Source organism: Balaenoptera ricei, chromosome 5, assembly GCF_028023285.1.
Source record: "Balaenoptera ricei isolate mBalRic1 chromosome 5, mBalRic1.hap2, whole genome shotgun sequence".
Classification (NCBI taxonomy): Eukaryota; Metazoa; Chordata; class Mammalia; order Artiodactyla; family Balaenopteridae; genus Balaenoptera; species Balaenoptera ricei.
In genome coordinates, this window is record NC_082643.1 from 51166112 (window position 1) to 51180094 (window position 13983).

Sequence of the window (13983 nt, forward strand, 5' to 3'; positions counted from 1 at the left end):
CTGCGCAATTGGATTATGAACTGAACGAGTTTCTTTTTTAATGGGGCATTTTTTTACTTGAACTATGATTATTCAGACTTGAGTATTTGGTGGACATTTTCTCGACTAGGAGGGAAGTGAGACTGTCATTGCAAGGAAGACAATCAGCAGTGATAAAATTCAAGCTTTCATGTAAAAATTAGAGTTTTGGAAAACCTGTGTTAGCCTCTGAGCTTGAAAGCGTCACAATACTTAGTTTTCTGATAAGATGGTTAGTGATGTTAGCAAATGTGATTTTTTGATATTGCACGTCAAATGTGGGAACATTGGGAAGAGCTACGTAATTCAGTGAACTGATATTTTCCAAATGACCAGTGGATGGATAAAAGGTCCATTCACAATGCAAGATAGATCAATGGAAGGGAGAAAAGTTCACTGATGAATTTCAGATTTCATGTTGCAACTACCTGTTCTTAAGATTTGTTGAGTTTTGGTGTAGTATCAGAAGAATATCCATAATTTTCTAAGAAGGTTATTAAAATACCCCTCCCTCTTCCAACTACATATTTGTGTGAGCCCAAAATTTCTTCATATACTTCAGCCAAAACTGAGTGAATGCAGAAGCACATATGAGAATCTACCTATTTGGGGGGAAAATATAGCTGTTTTTCATTAAAATATGTTATTTATGTTAACATGTAATTGGTTTGTTGCTATTATTTTAAAAATAAGTAATAAATATTTTAAAAACCTGTAAGTTTTAATTTATAATATGGTAGGTGTCAATAGATATAATTTCACATAAACAAAAGCTCTTTGGGATCCTCCATAATTTTTAAGACTATATGTAAAGGGGTTGAGACCAAGATGTTTGAGAACCACTGTTTTGTGGTATGACTGAGAATATGTGGCTGAGGAGGGTTGGAGGACAAGGCCATTGGAAGTGAGAAAGGGAACTGAGAGTTCAGGGTATTGGAGGGATTATCACTGTTGGATGTGCAGATAACTAAGATTTAGGACAAGATTAATATTGGAAAGAAAAGGAGCCAGTTGAGTGTTAAAATAAGAAAGGAATGAGCTATGTTATAGGAAGTCATGGCATTGGAAGTCTTCAGAAATGAGTGGATCTGAAAGGTCACAGTGTACTGGAAAGTATCAGGTTACCTTACTGGCCTGCAGACTTCTCCATGTACTACTTAGAGTAAGGCTAAGTTGCTGTAACAGAAGGACCCAGTAGTAATGTGAGTTAAAGAATAAAGAGTTTATTTCTTCTCACCTAACAATTCAAGGTGAATGATCCAGTTTGGTAATGAGGCTGTGTTTCACATGATCATCCTAGGGACAAGTTTTTTCCATTGTATTATTTTGCCACGGAGGAGGAGGCATGCCCAGTTTCTTAATACACAGGCCCAGGAGTGGCCCTGATTTCTTCCGTGTGTATTCTGTTGGTAAGAACTTAGTCATTTGGTCACAGGTAACAGCAAGGAAACTGTAGTATAGCTGGGCAGTCGTGTGCCCAGGAAGAAGGAGACAGTAGATTTTGTTGGACAACTGGCAATCTTTGCTGCTCTTGAAAACAAGGACTGTCTTTTACGTTTATTGCATCTTCTAAAGTATCAGATACATAGTTGTTGGTTAGTAAACTTAAGAGGACTAAAATATAATCTTTATAGTATTTAATGCTTCGGGGTTGAAGTTGGTAAATGAATTTATCTGGAATGTCTAAGTAGAAGTTGCCTGCCTGCCATTTAGGCTGAGAATGAGTTTAGGGTGTTGTGGGATTAGTTTTGCAATCTAGGAACTTCCATCCTTCACAGTTCTTCTGTCTTTAACTACAAGGTTGTGTTCAACTTGATACAGAAATGTAGATGTTGAAGGGAAAACAGTGAAATGTCATGTTTAGTGTCAGTTTACCAAATGATTTATTGGTTGTAATCTTTTGACCTTGTTCCAAGGAGTAGGAGGAAGGAAATTTCTTTTTGCATTGCAAACTTGTTTTTTCTTGCTTCTTGTAACTGTTTTTCTCCCTTGGGGAGTAGGCACCATGCTGTGACAAGCTTTATTCTTGCCGGTTGTGTCATGATAACAGTGAAGATCATCTGCTAGATCGCTTTAAAGTAAAGGAAGTGCAGTGCATAAACTGTGAAAAAATCCAACGGGTAAGATTTTATCACAAATTTCTATTTTCTTTCTTTTTAAAAAAATTATCCTAAGGTGGTTTTAAAAATTTAATCAAGAGTATTGCCAATATGACTTCTTTAGCTCTTAAAGTAAGCCTTATCTTGGATTTCAGTGTATAAAAACTTGTAAAGATAAAACTGTGTGTACATTAATAAAAATTCTGGATATTTAAATAGTAATTCAAAATGTTTTGGTAAACTAATTTTTTAGTTACACGTGTTTTTTTTAGGCACAACAGACTTGTGAAGAATGTAGCACATTGTTTGGAGAATATTATTGCAGTATGTGCCATCTGTTTGACAAAGACAAGAAACAGTATCATTGTGAAAACTGTGGAATTTGTAGGTACTGTATGTATTCTTTTCTAATTGCTTCTGATATATCTGAGGAACAGTAGTTTTTAAAATCAACTTAGTTGGAATATAATTATTGATACATCTTATAAAATGCATTCATTTTAAGTGTCCAGTTCAGTAACTTTTGACAAATATATATACTGTGTTATTACCAACACAAACCAAGATAAAAAAAATTTCCATTATTCTAAAAAGTTTCTTCATGCCTTCATCATTTAACTAGGCCATCAACAATTGTGTGCCTATTTAAATTTTAACTTTGGGGTAGAAAATATGCTTTTATATGAAGTGTTTTGTAGGCAATTAAGGTAAAAAATTAGGGTAGATTTTTTTCCTTTTTGAAGATTAGTTTAAAAAAAAATTGTCAAAAGTTTTGATAAAATCACTACAGACTTAAAAATTGGAAAATACAGAAAAGTAGAAAGAATGAAAGTATTGATAAAACAGCCTGAAGTCCAATCACCCACTGACAAGGTACTATTGACATGTTGATATATAGGAATTTTTTTCTTTCTAAAAATCCTGAAGTGTTAGGTGTATACATAAGCATATATGTAACATGTGTATGTTTTAAAGTATACTAATATAACAAGCCACTCATGTTAAGAAATAGAATGTTACCAATACTGCTGGAGCTCTTAAGTATTCTATGTTAATCCTTTCTCCTTGTTCCCACTGGAGAATTTTAAATCGCTTCCTTTTCTTTTATGTAGTTGTTTTTAAGGAAGGATAACAAACATACCAAAAGATGTATCAATCATAAGCAAACAACTTTTTCTAGTTTTTAACTCTAGAAGTTTGATTTGGGTCTTTTTTATATCTTTCATGTCTATACTATTTGAACGTATGGAATATAGTAATAATAATTGGTTTAATGTCCTCCTCTGCTAATTCTAACATCTGTGTCAGTTGTGGATTGATTTTGATTGATGGATTATTCTTTTTTGGTTGGGTTTTCCTGCTGCTTTGCGTCACTGGTCATTGTTGGATACCAGACACTGTGATTTTTACCTTGTTGGGATATTTTCATATTCCTACAAATCTTCGTGAGCTTTATTTTGAGATGCAGTTAAGTTACTTGGAAACAGTTTGGTACTTCTGGGACTTGCTTTTATAATTTGTTAGATGGATCTGGAGGTGTGCTTATTCTAGGAATAATTATTCCTCACTACTGAGGTGTTACTCAGTACCTTCCTGAGTACTCTACCCAGTACCCCATGAGTTCTCAGGTTTTCCAGTCTGGCTGATGGGAGTAAACACTGATCCTGGCCATGTCTGAGTGCTGAGCGCTGTTCCTTCTAGTTCTCTTGGGTGGTTCTCTCTCTGGCCTTGGGTAGTTTCCTCACATGCATGCACTGATGTGTATCCTGCTAAATACCTGAGGGGCTCCCCTGTGCAGCTCTGTCCTCTCTGGTACTCTGTCCTGTGAACTCCAGCCATCTTCTCAGTCAGGAAGTCTTTTTGGCTCTGCCTTACTTCCTTCAACTTGTTTGGCCTGAAAGTGCTCTAAGCAGTAAACTGGGGCAGCTGTAGGGCTCACTTAATTTGCTTCCTGTATCTCACAGATCACTGTCCTTCATTGCCTGATGTTCAGTGAAACTTGTTTCATATATTTTGTTTGGGTTTTGTGGGGGTTGTTTTAGGCAGGAGGGTAGATCCAGTCTCTCTTATTCTGTCTTGGGCAGTAGTGGGAGCCTCCCTGCAGGGTTTTACCTGTGGAATTTGACAGGCTGATTCTAAATTTCACCTGGAAGAGAAAATTCACATAGCTAAGCAGATTCTGATTTTGAAAAGGAAGAATAACAAGGAGAGGATTGCCTTTCCACATGATCAAAACATGATAAAGTTAGAGTAATTCAAATGGTGTGTTCTTTGTACAGGAATAGACAAATAGATAAAGGGAAGAACAGTGTGTTTGTGAGTGTGTGTGTGTACATTCACATATTTATACATAGGAATTTATAACAAAAGTGGCATTTCAGATCAGGGGAAAGGGCATTAGGAAAATTGATTATCCATTTGGGAACAAAAAATTGATTACTAAAACTGTGCATTCATTAGAATATGGTTTTAGCATGTTGTGACAGAAACTCTAAATAACAAGTGCTTTGAAAAAGGTAGATGTTTATGTTTCTTATGGAAATGTCTGAACCATGTAGTTAATTAAACAGAAGTCCAGGTTCGTCTTATTTTTTTGCCATCCATAAGATATTTTCTAGCCTACATAGTTTAGAAGAGTCCATATTCTGGTCAGTGGAAAGGGGGAAATAGGTGAAGGGAAGGTATATACCCTTTTCTCCTAAGGACATGAGACAGAACTTTCATTTGTCTCTTCTGTTCATACCTTCAGAGAAGTTAGAAAATAGTTTTTATTCTGGACAGCCCTGTGCCTAGCTAAATGTTTCTGTTGTTGTGCAAGAAGAGGTATAAGAGAAATTTGGGGACAACTAGCCGTCTCACCTTTACCATACCTAATACATTTCAAATGGATGAAAGAAAAATATAAAAATTATAAGCCATAGCATTAGAAGTATATAGAGGAATGTGTTCATGACCTATAGGTTTCAAAAGTCTTTTCAAGACCAGAGGCAGAAGCATAAGGCCTAGAGGGAAATATGTCTTTTTATTATTACATAAGAATCAAAATGACTGTATGACAAAAGATGTAAAAAAAAGATAGATGACATACCAGAAAAATAATTGTAACATATGCAAGTGAAAAAGATTAATACCCAAGATATGTGAAGAGCTCCTTTAAATAAGGTTCCTCAAAAAAACTAAAAGTAGAACTACCATATGATACTGTATGCAATTCCACTCTTGGGTACATATTCGAAAAAAATACTAATTTGAAAAGGTACATGCACCCCAAGTGGTACTGTTCATAACAGTATCACTTACAAACACACACACACACACACACACACACACACACACACACACACAGAGGAATATTACTCAGCTACAGAAAAAGAATGAAATTCTGCCATTTGCAATGCCGTGGGTGGACCTAAAGAGTATTATGCTTAGTGAAAAGCCAGACAAAGACAAATGCTGTATGTTATCACTTACATGTAGACTCTAAAAAATAAAACAATGAATGTATATAACAAAACAGAATCAGACTCACAGATATAGAAAACAAACTAGTGGATACCAGTGGGAAGAGAGAAGGGGGGAGGGGCAAGATACAGGGGTAAGGGATTAAGAGATGCAAACTACTATGTATAAAATAGATAAGGAACAAGGATATATTGTACAGCACAGGGAAATAATAGCCATTATTTTGTAATAACTTTAAATGGAGTGTAATCTATGAAAAAATTCTTGTAAAATTTTTATTTATTTTTGGCGGCGTTGGGTCTTCGTTGCTGCTCGCGGGCTTTCTCTAGTTGCGGCGAGCGGCGGCTACTCTTCGCTGTGGTGTGCGGGCTTCTCATTGCGGTGGCTTCTCTTGTTGCGGAGCACGGGCTCTAGGTGTGCAGGCTTCAGTAGTTGCAGCATGCAGGCTCAGTAGTTGTGGCTCGCAAGCTCTAAAGCTCAGGCTCAGTAGTTGTGGTGCACGGGCTTAGTTGCTCCACGGCATGTGGGATCTTCCCGGACCAGGGATCGAACCCGTGTCACCTGCATTGGCGGGCAGATTCTCAACCACTGCGCCACCAGGGAAGTCCTCTATGAAAATATTGAATCACTATGCTGTATATTTTTGAAACTAATATAACATTGTAAATCAAGTATATACTTCAGTTAAAAATAAGAGCTTTTTAAAAAACATTTATGTATTTGCTGTGCTGGGCCTTAGTTGCGGCACACAGGATCTTTGTTGCCGCGTGTGGGATCTTTGTTGTGGCATGTGGGATCTAGTTTCCTGACCAGGGATCGAACCTGGGCCCCCTGCATTGGGAGCATGGAGACTTAACCACTGGACCACCATGGGAGTACCAAAAAGAGCTCTTTTAAATTGATGAAAGACAAATACCCTAGTAGAAAAATGAACCAAACACATGAACAGGCAATCCACGGGAGAAATCCAAATGGTTCATAAACATTAACATATGCTCCCTGTCTCATCATTTGAGAAATGCAAATTAAAATGACTTTTCATATTTGTCTGTCATATAGGTAACCAGTGTTGGCTAGGGTGTGGGGAACGTGGGTGCTGTCGCACACTGTTGGTGGGAGTATAAACTGTACTGTCTTTGGAGGTCCGTTTGGCAGCATCAGAGCTGATGATGCAATGCCCTCTGACCCCATAGTTTCACTTTTAGGAATCTTATAAAAAGTCATCAACATGTAGGTTGAGTGATGTCTGTATACAGATATTTATTGTATCATTGTATGAACTAAAGATAGTAAATTATATCAATAAAAGGATATTAAAAAAATTGTGATATATCCATACCATGTAATATTATGAAACTGTGGAGAGGAATAAAGTGGTTCTATGTATTCATACATAGAATGCTCTTCAGGAAATAATTGTTTTCTTCAGAAAGTTGCAGAACAGGATATATAGAAAGAATCCATCTATGTAAAAAACAAAACCCAAAGTGTGTGTGTCTGTATATTTATATGGGCAATTTTATAGGAAAAAAAGACATGGAAGGGTAGGTACCATTCTGCTTGTAGTGCTTTTACGTTTGGGGAATGCTGTTGGGGAGGTAGGGGTTTACTCATATTCTTCAGTGTGGTTTGAACTTTCTTTACAGTGAAACTAAACTTATATATGATGAACAGATTATCACTGTAGTAAAAAACGTGTTTGTTTTCATGCTTTTTTAAGGATTGGTCCAAAGGAAGATTTTTTCCACTGTCTGAAATGTAACTTATGCCTCACAATAAATCTCCAAGGAAAGCACAAGGTATATAATTCAGTTTGCATGATTTAAAAAGTATTACAGTGTTTTTGAAAACAGCTCAAATCCTCATTTGTTTAAAAGCATGCTCATTTTCAGATATTACCCAGTACAATCATGTCGCTTTTTATTTTTAAGCAGTATTAAGTAGATATTCTAAAGTATACACCTTAGAATATCTGATCTACAATTCCTTTTCTTCTCTGTGGTGTGTAAGAATACTTCCACCAGTTATTAGTATAACGTAGACAACTTCTAAATTGGCTTATGGATTCTTATCGTTGATACTGGTTTTAAGAATAACTTTTAAAAAGTGTGGTACAGGAGAAATACAGAGCAGTGTAACCTTTTGTTAACAGAGCATTCCAAGAAAATTCAGTATTCCTTTCATAATTAGACACATATTTTTCATTTGGATGTAGAAATTTTATGTCATGATCCTAGGCCTGTTAAAAATTATTTTCCATTACTTAGGAGAAAATCTAATAAACTATCGTTTATAGTACTGATTCTATCTAAGAATTTAGAGAATGGAGACACTAACGAGAGTGTTTTAAAAATAGATACTAGATAATAACTGGCCTAAAATACTAAGGTGGTGAGATGAATAATGAACATAGGGGATATTGTGACGAGTATAAGGGAGAAACAATGGGGCTGAATAAAGATGACACCCAAGGTTTTTAGTGCTGGCTTAAAGTACTTGATTAATAGATTGTGAATTTGTAGGAGATAAAAGATTGGGTTTGGTTTTACCGACTTGAGTTTAGGGTGATAGCAAGATATGCTTGCTGTGTTGTCTTTAGAAAACTGTATACTCATTTTCTCTTGTGGTATTTTTATTTTGTTTCTCACTTATTTTTTATTGTTTATGTTAGTAAATGGTCGTATCATCTACTCAGGTGCTTAATTAAAAAGCCTGGGCATCATCCATGACTTGGTGCTTTTTCTGTTACCTCCTCACACCTAATCAGACACTGTCTTGTCAAGTTAAGAACTCAGGCCCTGTGGGCACCGTGTTGGAGCTCAAATATATTTCCACCTCTTGCTACCATATAATTTTGGGAGTTCTTTAGCTTCTCTAGGCCTCAAATACATCATCTGTAAAACGGGGTAATAATTGTACCTGTTTCATTTAGTGTTGTGGGAATTAATTGAGGTAATACAGGTAATGAACTTGGCATATGGCATGTAGTACAATCTGTATAATATGAACTGTTATTATTTATATATAAAATGAAGATAATTTGAATAATTAAGACATATTAAGCAATTTCATTGTTTCAGGTAATGTGCAAAGCCATAGTTGTGAGAGTTAACTGTTCAATTTTTGTCTGACATACAAGAAACGTGTATTAATGTTCATTATTATCTTTAATAAGTTGGTATTGTTTCCTTAGTTAGTTTTTATTATTAATACTATGGTTATATCATTTCCATCTAGTTAAGCTTTGGTAATTTTAGTTTTGCTTTTAAACAGTGTATTGAAAATGTTTCCCGGCAGAATTGTCCAATATGTTTGGAGGTAAGCTTAAAATATTTTTTGTTTTGGAAATATCCCCTCTTGAATTTAAAATACTGGGTATTTATATTGTCTTCATGTAATTAAGCACTAACATTTATTTCCTTTTACAGGACATTCACACATCCCGTATTGTTGCTCATGTCTTGCCATGTGGACATCTTTTACACAGGTAAAGTAACTTTGGTTTTTTTCCTAAAAAATGTTTGGAAATAGTGGAGGTACTTTTTGCTTTATTAAAATAATGTTATATTTTTCAGAACGTGTTATGAAGAAATGTTGAAAGAGTGAGTGTTTCATGGGATTTAAAAAAACTGTAATTGTAAGACCTCTGTTTTCTTTCCTTTTCTTCCCTTTGTTTTGTTTTTTTGAGGGGAAGGGGAAATGGGCAAACCTTGCAGTTACTTGCACCATATTGGACATGGTAGATATTTCTCTCGAGATGGGTTGGGTAGATGGGTGGTGTTAAATTGAGCAAAAAGCATGGTGGGGGCATAAGACTATACCTTTGTCCTCATGTTTCTGTTATGCCTTATCTCATCTCACAACTTGAGACAGATAACTCTCATTTTCTGGCTATACTTATTGGGGAGCTCAGTCTCTGCCAGAGGCAGTCATAGCGTTGTAAAAAATAAAAATGCTGAGGCATGTTGCTCAAAATTCTTAGTTGTTTTATTGGCCCAGTATAATGACCTGTCAAAAAAAGCTGATAAGATTTATCTAATGCTGATTTTGTTGTGGGGAAAGGATGCTAAAGTGAGATACAAATAGTTAGGAAAGAGGAGACTGTGTAAATGTATTTTGGTCTTGCAAACTAATGAGTAGAAACTTTAGGAGCCGGATAGAAGGGAACTTTTTCAGAATTTTTAGAAAGGAAATAATATGATCTGAATAAGTTTTAAGGAATACAATCTCTCCTTTGCTTGAATAGATTAAGACATTGAGGCTGTTTAGCTAAAAAGCAGTTTAATTGGTTTTTAAAATATATTGAGTATATTCTACAGAGAATATTGAGTAATTCCTCTTCATTTTAGAGAACTGAGGAAAAAGAAGTAGGTTTAAAAAATACCCTATGATACAGGATTTAATTGAAAACTTTTATATTATGAAAGTTTCCAGATTTGTAAGATGATCTTGAAATATAAAATAATACCTGTCTTGGATGGTTTATGTACCAGTTAGCATGCATCTTCTTGTATACCTGAGTTGATATACTCCCCATTTAACGTTTGGGAAATAACTCTTTTATCTCTCCTAGAGGCTACAGATGTCCATTATGTATGCACTCTGCTTTCGATATGACTAGGTACTGGAGACAGCTGGATGATGAGGTAGCACACACTCCTATGCCATCAGAATATCAGAACATGACTGTGGATGTGAGTAGAATCAATGCTTAAAAATACTTTTCAGGTTCCTTGTTGATGTTCATGTGTATTTTTTCCCTTTTGCTCAGATCTGTCTAAAAAGTACTATTTGGGTGTAGATGCCAATGTGATGATTAATGGGAAGGACAGAATAATCTTTAAATTTTAGTTACTCTGAACTCAAAAGACCAGGAAAAAAAATCCAAGAATATCTTTGTGAAATTCTTCCCAACACTAGATGGCAGGCAAAAACTTTATTCTGAATAATTTACATATACTTAGCAGAGTCAGTTGGTAATGTAACTGAGTAGAGGTGGATTACTGGTTTGATGTTTTATTTTAATTATGTTTTAATTTTAACTATTTTAAATTTTATTTCAGGCAAACATGTTTACTGATTTTTTTTTTATGATTACTTCTTGGTTTTTAATGTTTATTACCCTTTTTAGTCTAAGACTTTATTTGGTCTTAGCCTGTAATCTAAAATATAAGAGGTATTTCTGTGCCTTTTGCCTCGTGGAGAATGATCATCTTTTCTCCATTAATTGAGATGTGCTGCTATCTAGTCTCAGCATAGTACATTCAGTTACAGGTTAGACTTGGAAAGTAGATAGCTTTCTGGTGCTTTAATAATTTTTCGACATATAAATTTTCAAAACATCTTCATTTCAAATACTTCTACACAAAAAGATAAAAACCACTTAACAAAGCCAGATAAAAATTATTTTCTGTTTAATTCACACTGGAGCATTTCATAATTCATGTGGATAATTGAATTGTTAGTAAGATCAATGAAAGATCACTTTTGTAATACTGATAGTAGTGTCATGTTTTATTAGAGGCTGTAGTGTGCTGTGTCCTATTTAGATCATTTTTTGAAATAACAGCCTTATTGAGATATAATTCACATACCATACAACTCATCCATTTAAAATGTCCAGTTCGGTGCTTTTTAGTGTATTCTTGGAGTTGTGCAAACATAACCACCATCAATTTTAGAATATTTTCATCACCCCAAAAGGAAACCCCATAGCCATTAGCAGTTATTCCTTAATCCTCTAGCTCTAGGCAACGAGTAATCTATTTTCTACATTTAGATCATATTCTTAAAAGAATTACTTTCCAAATTATAATTTAGAGAAAATTTGGATGTTTCCTACTTATTATGGTGTGGCTCTTCTAAAGCTAATGCTTTTCTCACATAGTAATTTATTGATCTTTTTTCAGGTTAACACCTTTTTTATTTTTCAGGATCTCAGTACTAGAAGAGATTAATTCCTAAGTGGCATCTTATTGTCATTTTAGGGACGAGCCAAAAGCTTTTCTTTATTCAACTTTAGAAAGTATTCTTTTGGACTTTAATTCATTTTTGAGGCATGGAAGGCTAGGAACTTAGTATATTAAAGAATAAGCAAAAATATTATAAGTATGTAAAAATTTGTTTTGTTAACTAAGATAATATTCTAAGTGTCAACAAAAAATAATGAAATTGTGTGTTGTTTTGAATTAGTCTAGGTCTTGATCTGATTATGATGCCTATGTTAATTTTTGTGCTACTACTATTTATACTATTTGGGAACTACTTTAAAATAAGACTTCTTAGCTCAAATCCACATTTTCATTTTCTAAATTCAAAGCTACTTTCTTATTAGAGTTTTTAGTGAACAAATAAAAGGTATGTTTTCATATCTTAAGTATGATTTTCGAGGAATTGTTTTGAGCAGACAATGCCACTTTCTATCTATAAGGTTTAGTATACTTAATTTTAATTCATCTCTTTTCAGATTCTCTGCAATGATTGCAATGGAAAATCTACAGTCCAGTTCCATATATTAGGCATGAAATGTAATATTTGTGAGTCCTACAATACTGCTCAGTCTGGAGGATATAGAGTTTCAGTAGATCAGCAATGACCAGCCTATACTGCACTGGACAACTCAGCATTTTCTGATATAGAAAAAGGCTATCTTTTTATCATGATGTGTCAGAATCTGTGCATTAGAGTTGATTTGTTTTGTATTAGTGTCACAGGGTAAAATCATAGGACTTAAGGATTCACAGCCTCTTTATAGAATTATCACAGCTCTACATTGAATGAAAGCCCTCATGCTTGTGTTTTGATTGGAAATTCCTTTGGTGTCAGTTGTTCGGAAGTTAATGTTTACCACTGAAATTCACATCCATAGATGTATTATACTTACATGGAACTTTGTTTTAAGTGCCACTATGCACACAGAATTCATTTCTAGTTCTTGATAGAACTGTACTTAATTCTCAGTATTATTCTTGACTTTTTAAGGGCTGTGCTATGAGAATATGTTCTATCTTACTGTTAAAGTCTAATTACATATACTTTAGAATTTTCTAAGACAGTCCTTTGGATCCTGTAAATGTGACTTTTGATGTAATAACTGCTAATAAAATTATATTGAAACAGTATTTTATAGAAAGTTTTTTTCCAAGGCTATCTATTTTTGGCTCAGAGCAATCCTATTTTCTTTATTTTGAAGTAATCTTCCATAAGAGTAATTGGGAAAAAGGTAAAATAATAGAACTCTTCTGAGCCTTAAGAAAGCCATCAACATTGAAAATAATCGTTTTGGTTGTCCAAAATTATTTTTTCAAAGAATAATTTATTCATTCAGTCAGCAGTTATTTAGTGAGCAACTGTTATGTGCTGGGTATGGTTCTAGATGCTATAGAGATAACAGTGAACAATACAGATGAAAGTCCCTGCCTTCATGGTGTTACATTCTAGTGCCCTTCACACTTGACTAGCTTTTTCCTTGTTTTTCTTTATGCACTGGTTGTCTTTGTTGTGAATGGGGTGGATTCTTTCTTCTCTAAATGCTTGAAAGTAGGTATGGATGAGTAGAAGGGACATGAAATGTAACTTTTTCAGGGACTCGTGATGGAATTAAATATACCTCTTAATTCAGGAACATGGTACACAAAAATGTTTGATGACCTGAACTTTTTTTACAGCAGTGTCCCAGTATCCAACTTAGTCTGTTTATAAAAAGCTTTCGGTTAGGAAGTAAAATGTGTACATATCAGTCGACAGGTATTTATTAAACACCAATTATGTTTCCAGCTTTGAGCTAGTTGAATCAAAGGAAGATAGCCTTTTAACTAAAAATCCTAACATTTCTGGTACATTTATTTCTTTGTTGAAACCTCTACCTGGACAAAGGTAGCAGTATTTGTTTGTCTGTTTGTTTTGGCCACTCCGTGTGGCCTGTGGGGATCTTAGTTCCCTGACCAGGGATCGAACCTGCACACCCTGCAGTGGAAGCGCGGAATCTTGACCACTGGGCTGGCAGGGAAGTCAAGGCAGCAGTATTGATTTCCAGTTTTGGGCCCAGATCTTCTTTATCGTATCCTGTCTTCCTGTCTTCCATGTTCTGCTCTTGTGTTCTCTCCCTTTGTCCGTTTCCTCCGCCTGGGCAGAGCACTCGTGCTGATCTTGATTTGGGGAAGGAATGGGATATTTTGCTAGGTATTACCAGTCAGTATACAGACAAGGAAAGACTAGTTTTCCAGTTGTATTACTTTTTATTTCTGTTATCTAATCCTGCTAAACTAATTTAAATCATACTGTTGCTTTTAATCATAGAATCATTGGCTCTTTGAGTAGGAGTGAGTATTGTAATAGTAACAAAATTCTGATTTGAGCATCTACTGTTTGCCAGGCTTAGTGATTAGCATGAATCACTACCATA

At 34.9% G+C, this 13983-nt stretch overlaps 1 protein-coding gene across 4 annotated transcripts in view; it reads left to right on the forward strand.

Moving 5' to 3' along the window:
• Positions 1-12700, forward strand: part of RCHY1 (ring finger and CHY zinc finger domain containing 1) — a 15671-nt gene extending 2971 nt beyond the window's left edge. For 3 of the 4 annotated variants that reach the window (XM_059922840.1, XM_059922842.1, XM_059922843.1), the window contains 8 exons: positions 2019-2138; positions 2390-2505; positions 7300-7378; positions 8853-8897; positions 9008-9066; positions 9155-9181; positions 10153-10273; positions 12046-12700. In XM_059922840.1, coding sequence (XP_059778823.1) covers positions 2019-2138; positions 2390-2505; positions 7300-7378; positions 8853-8897; positions 9008-9066; positions 9155-9181; positions 10153-10273; positions 12046-12174 — 696 coding nt within the window. In that variant the 3' untranslated portion in view covers positions 12175-12700. The remainder of the gene's footprint in view (positions 1-2018; positions 2139-2389; positions 2506-7299; positions 7379-8852; positions 8898-9007; positions 9067-9154; positions 9182-10152; positions 10274-12045) is intronic. The other variant, XM_059922841.1, reaches the window with a different exon arrangement.
• Positions 12701-13983: the final 1283 nt, after the last annotated feature.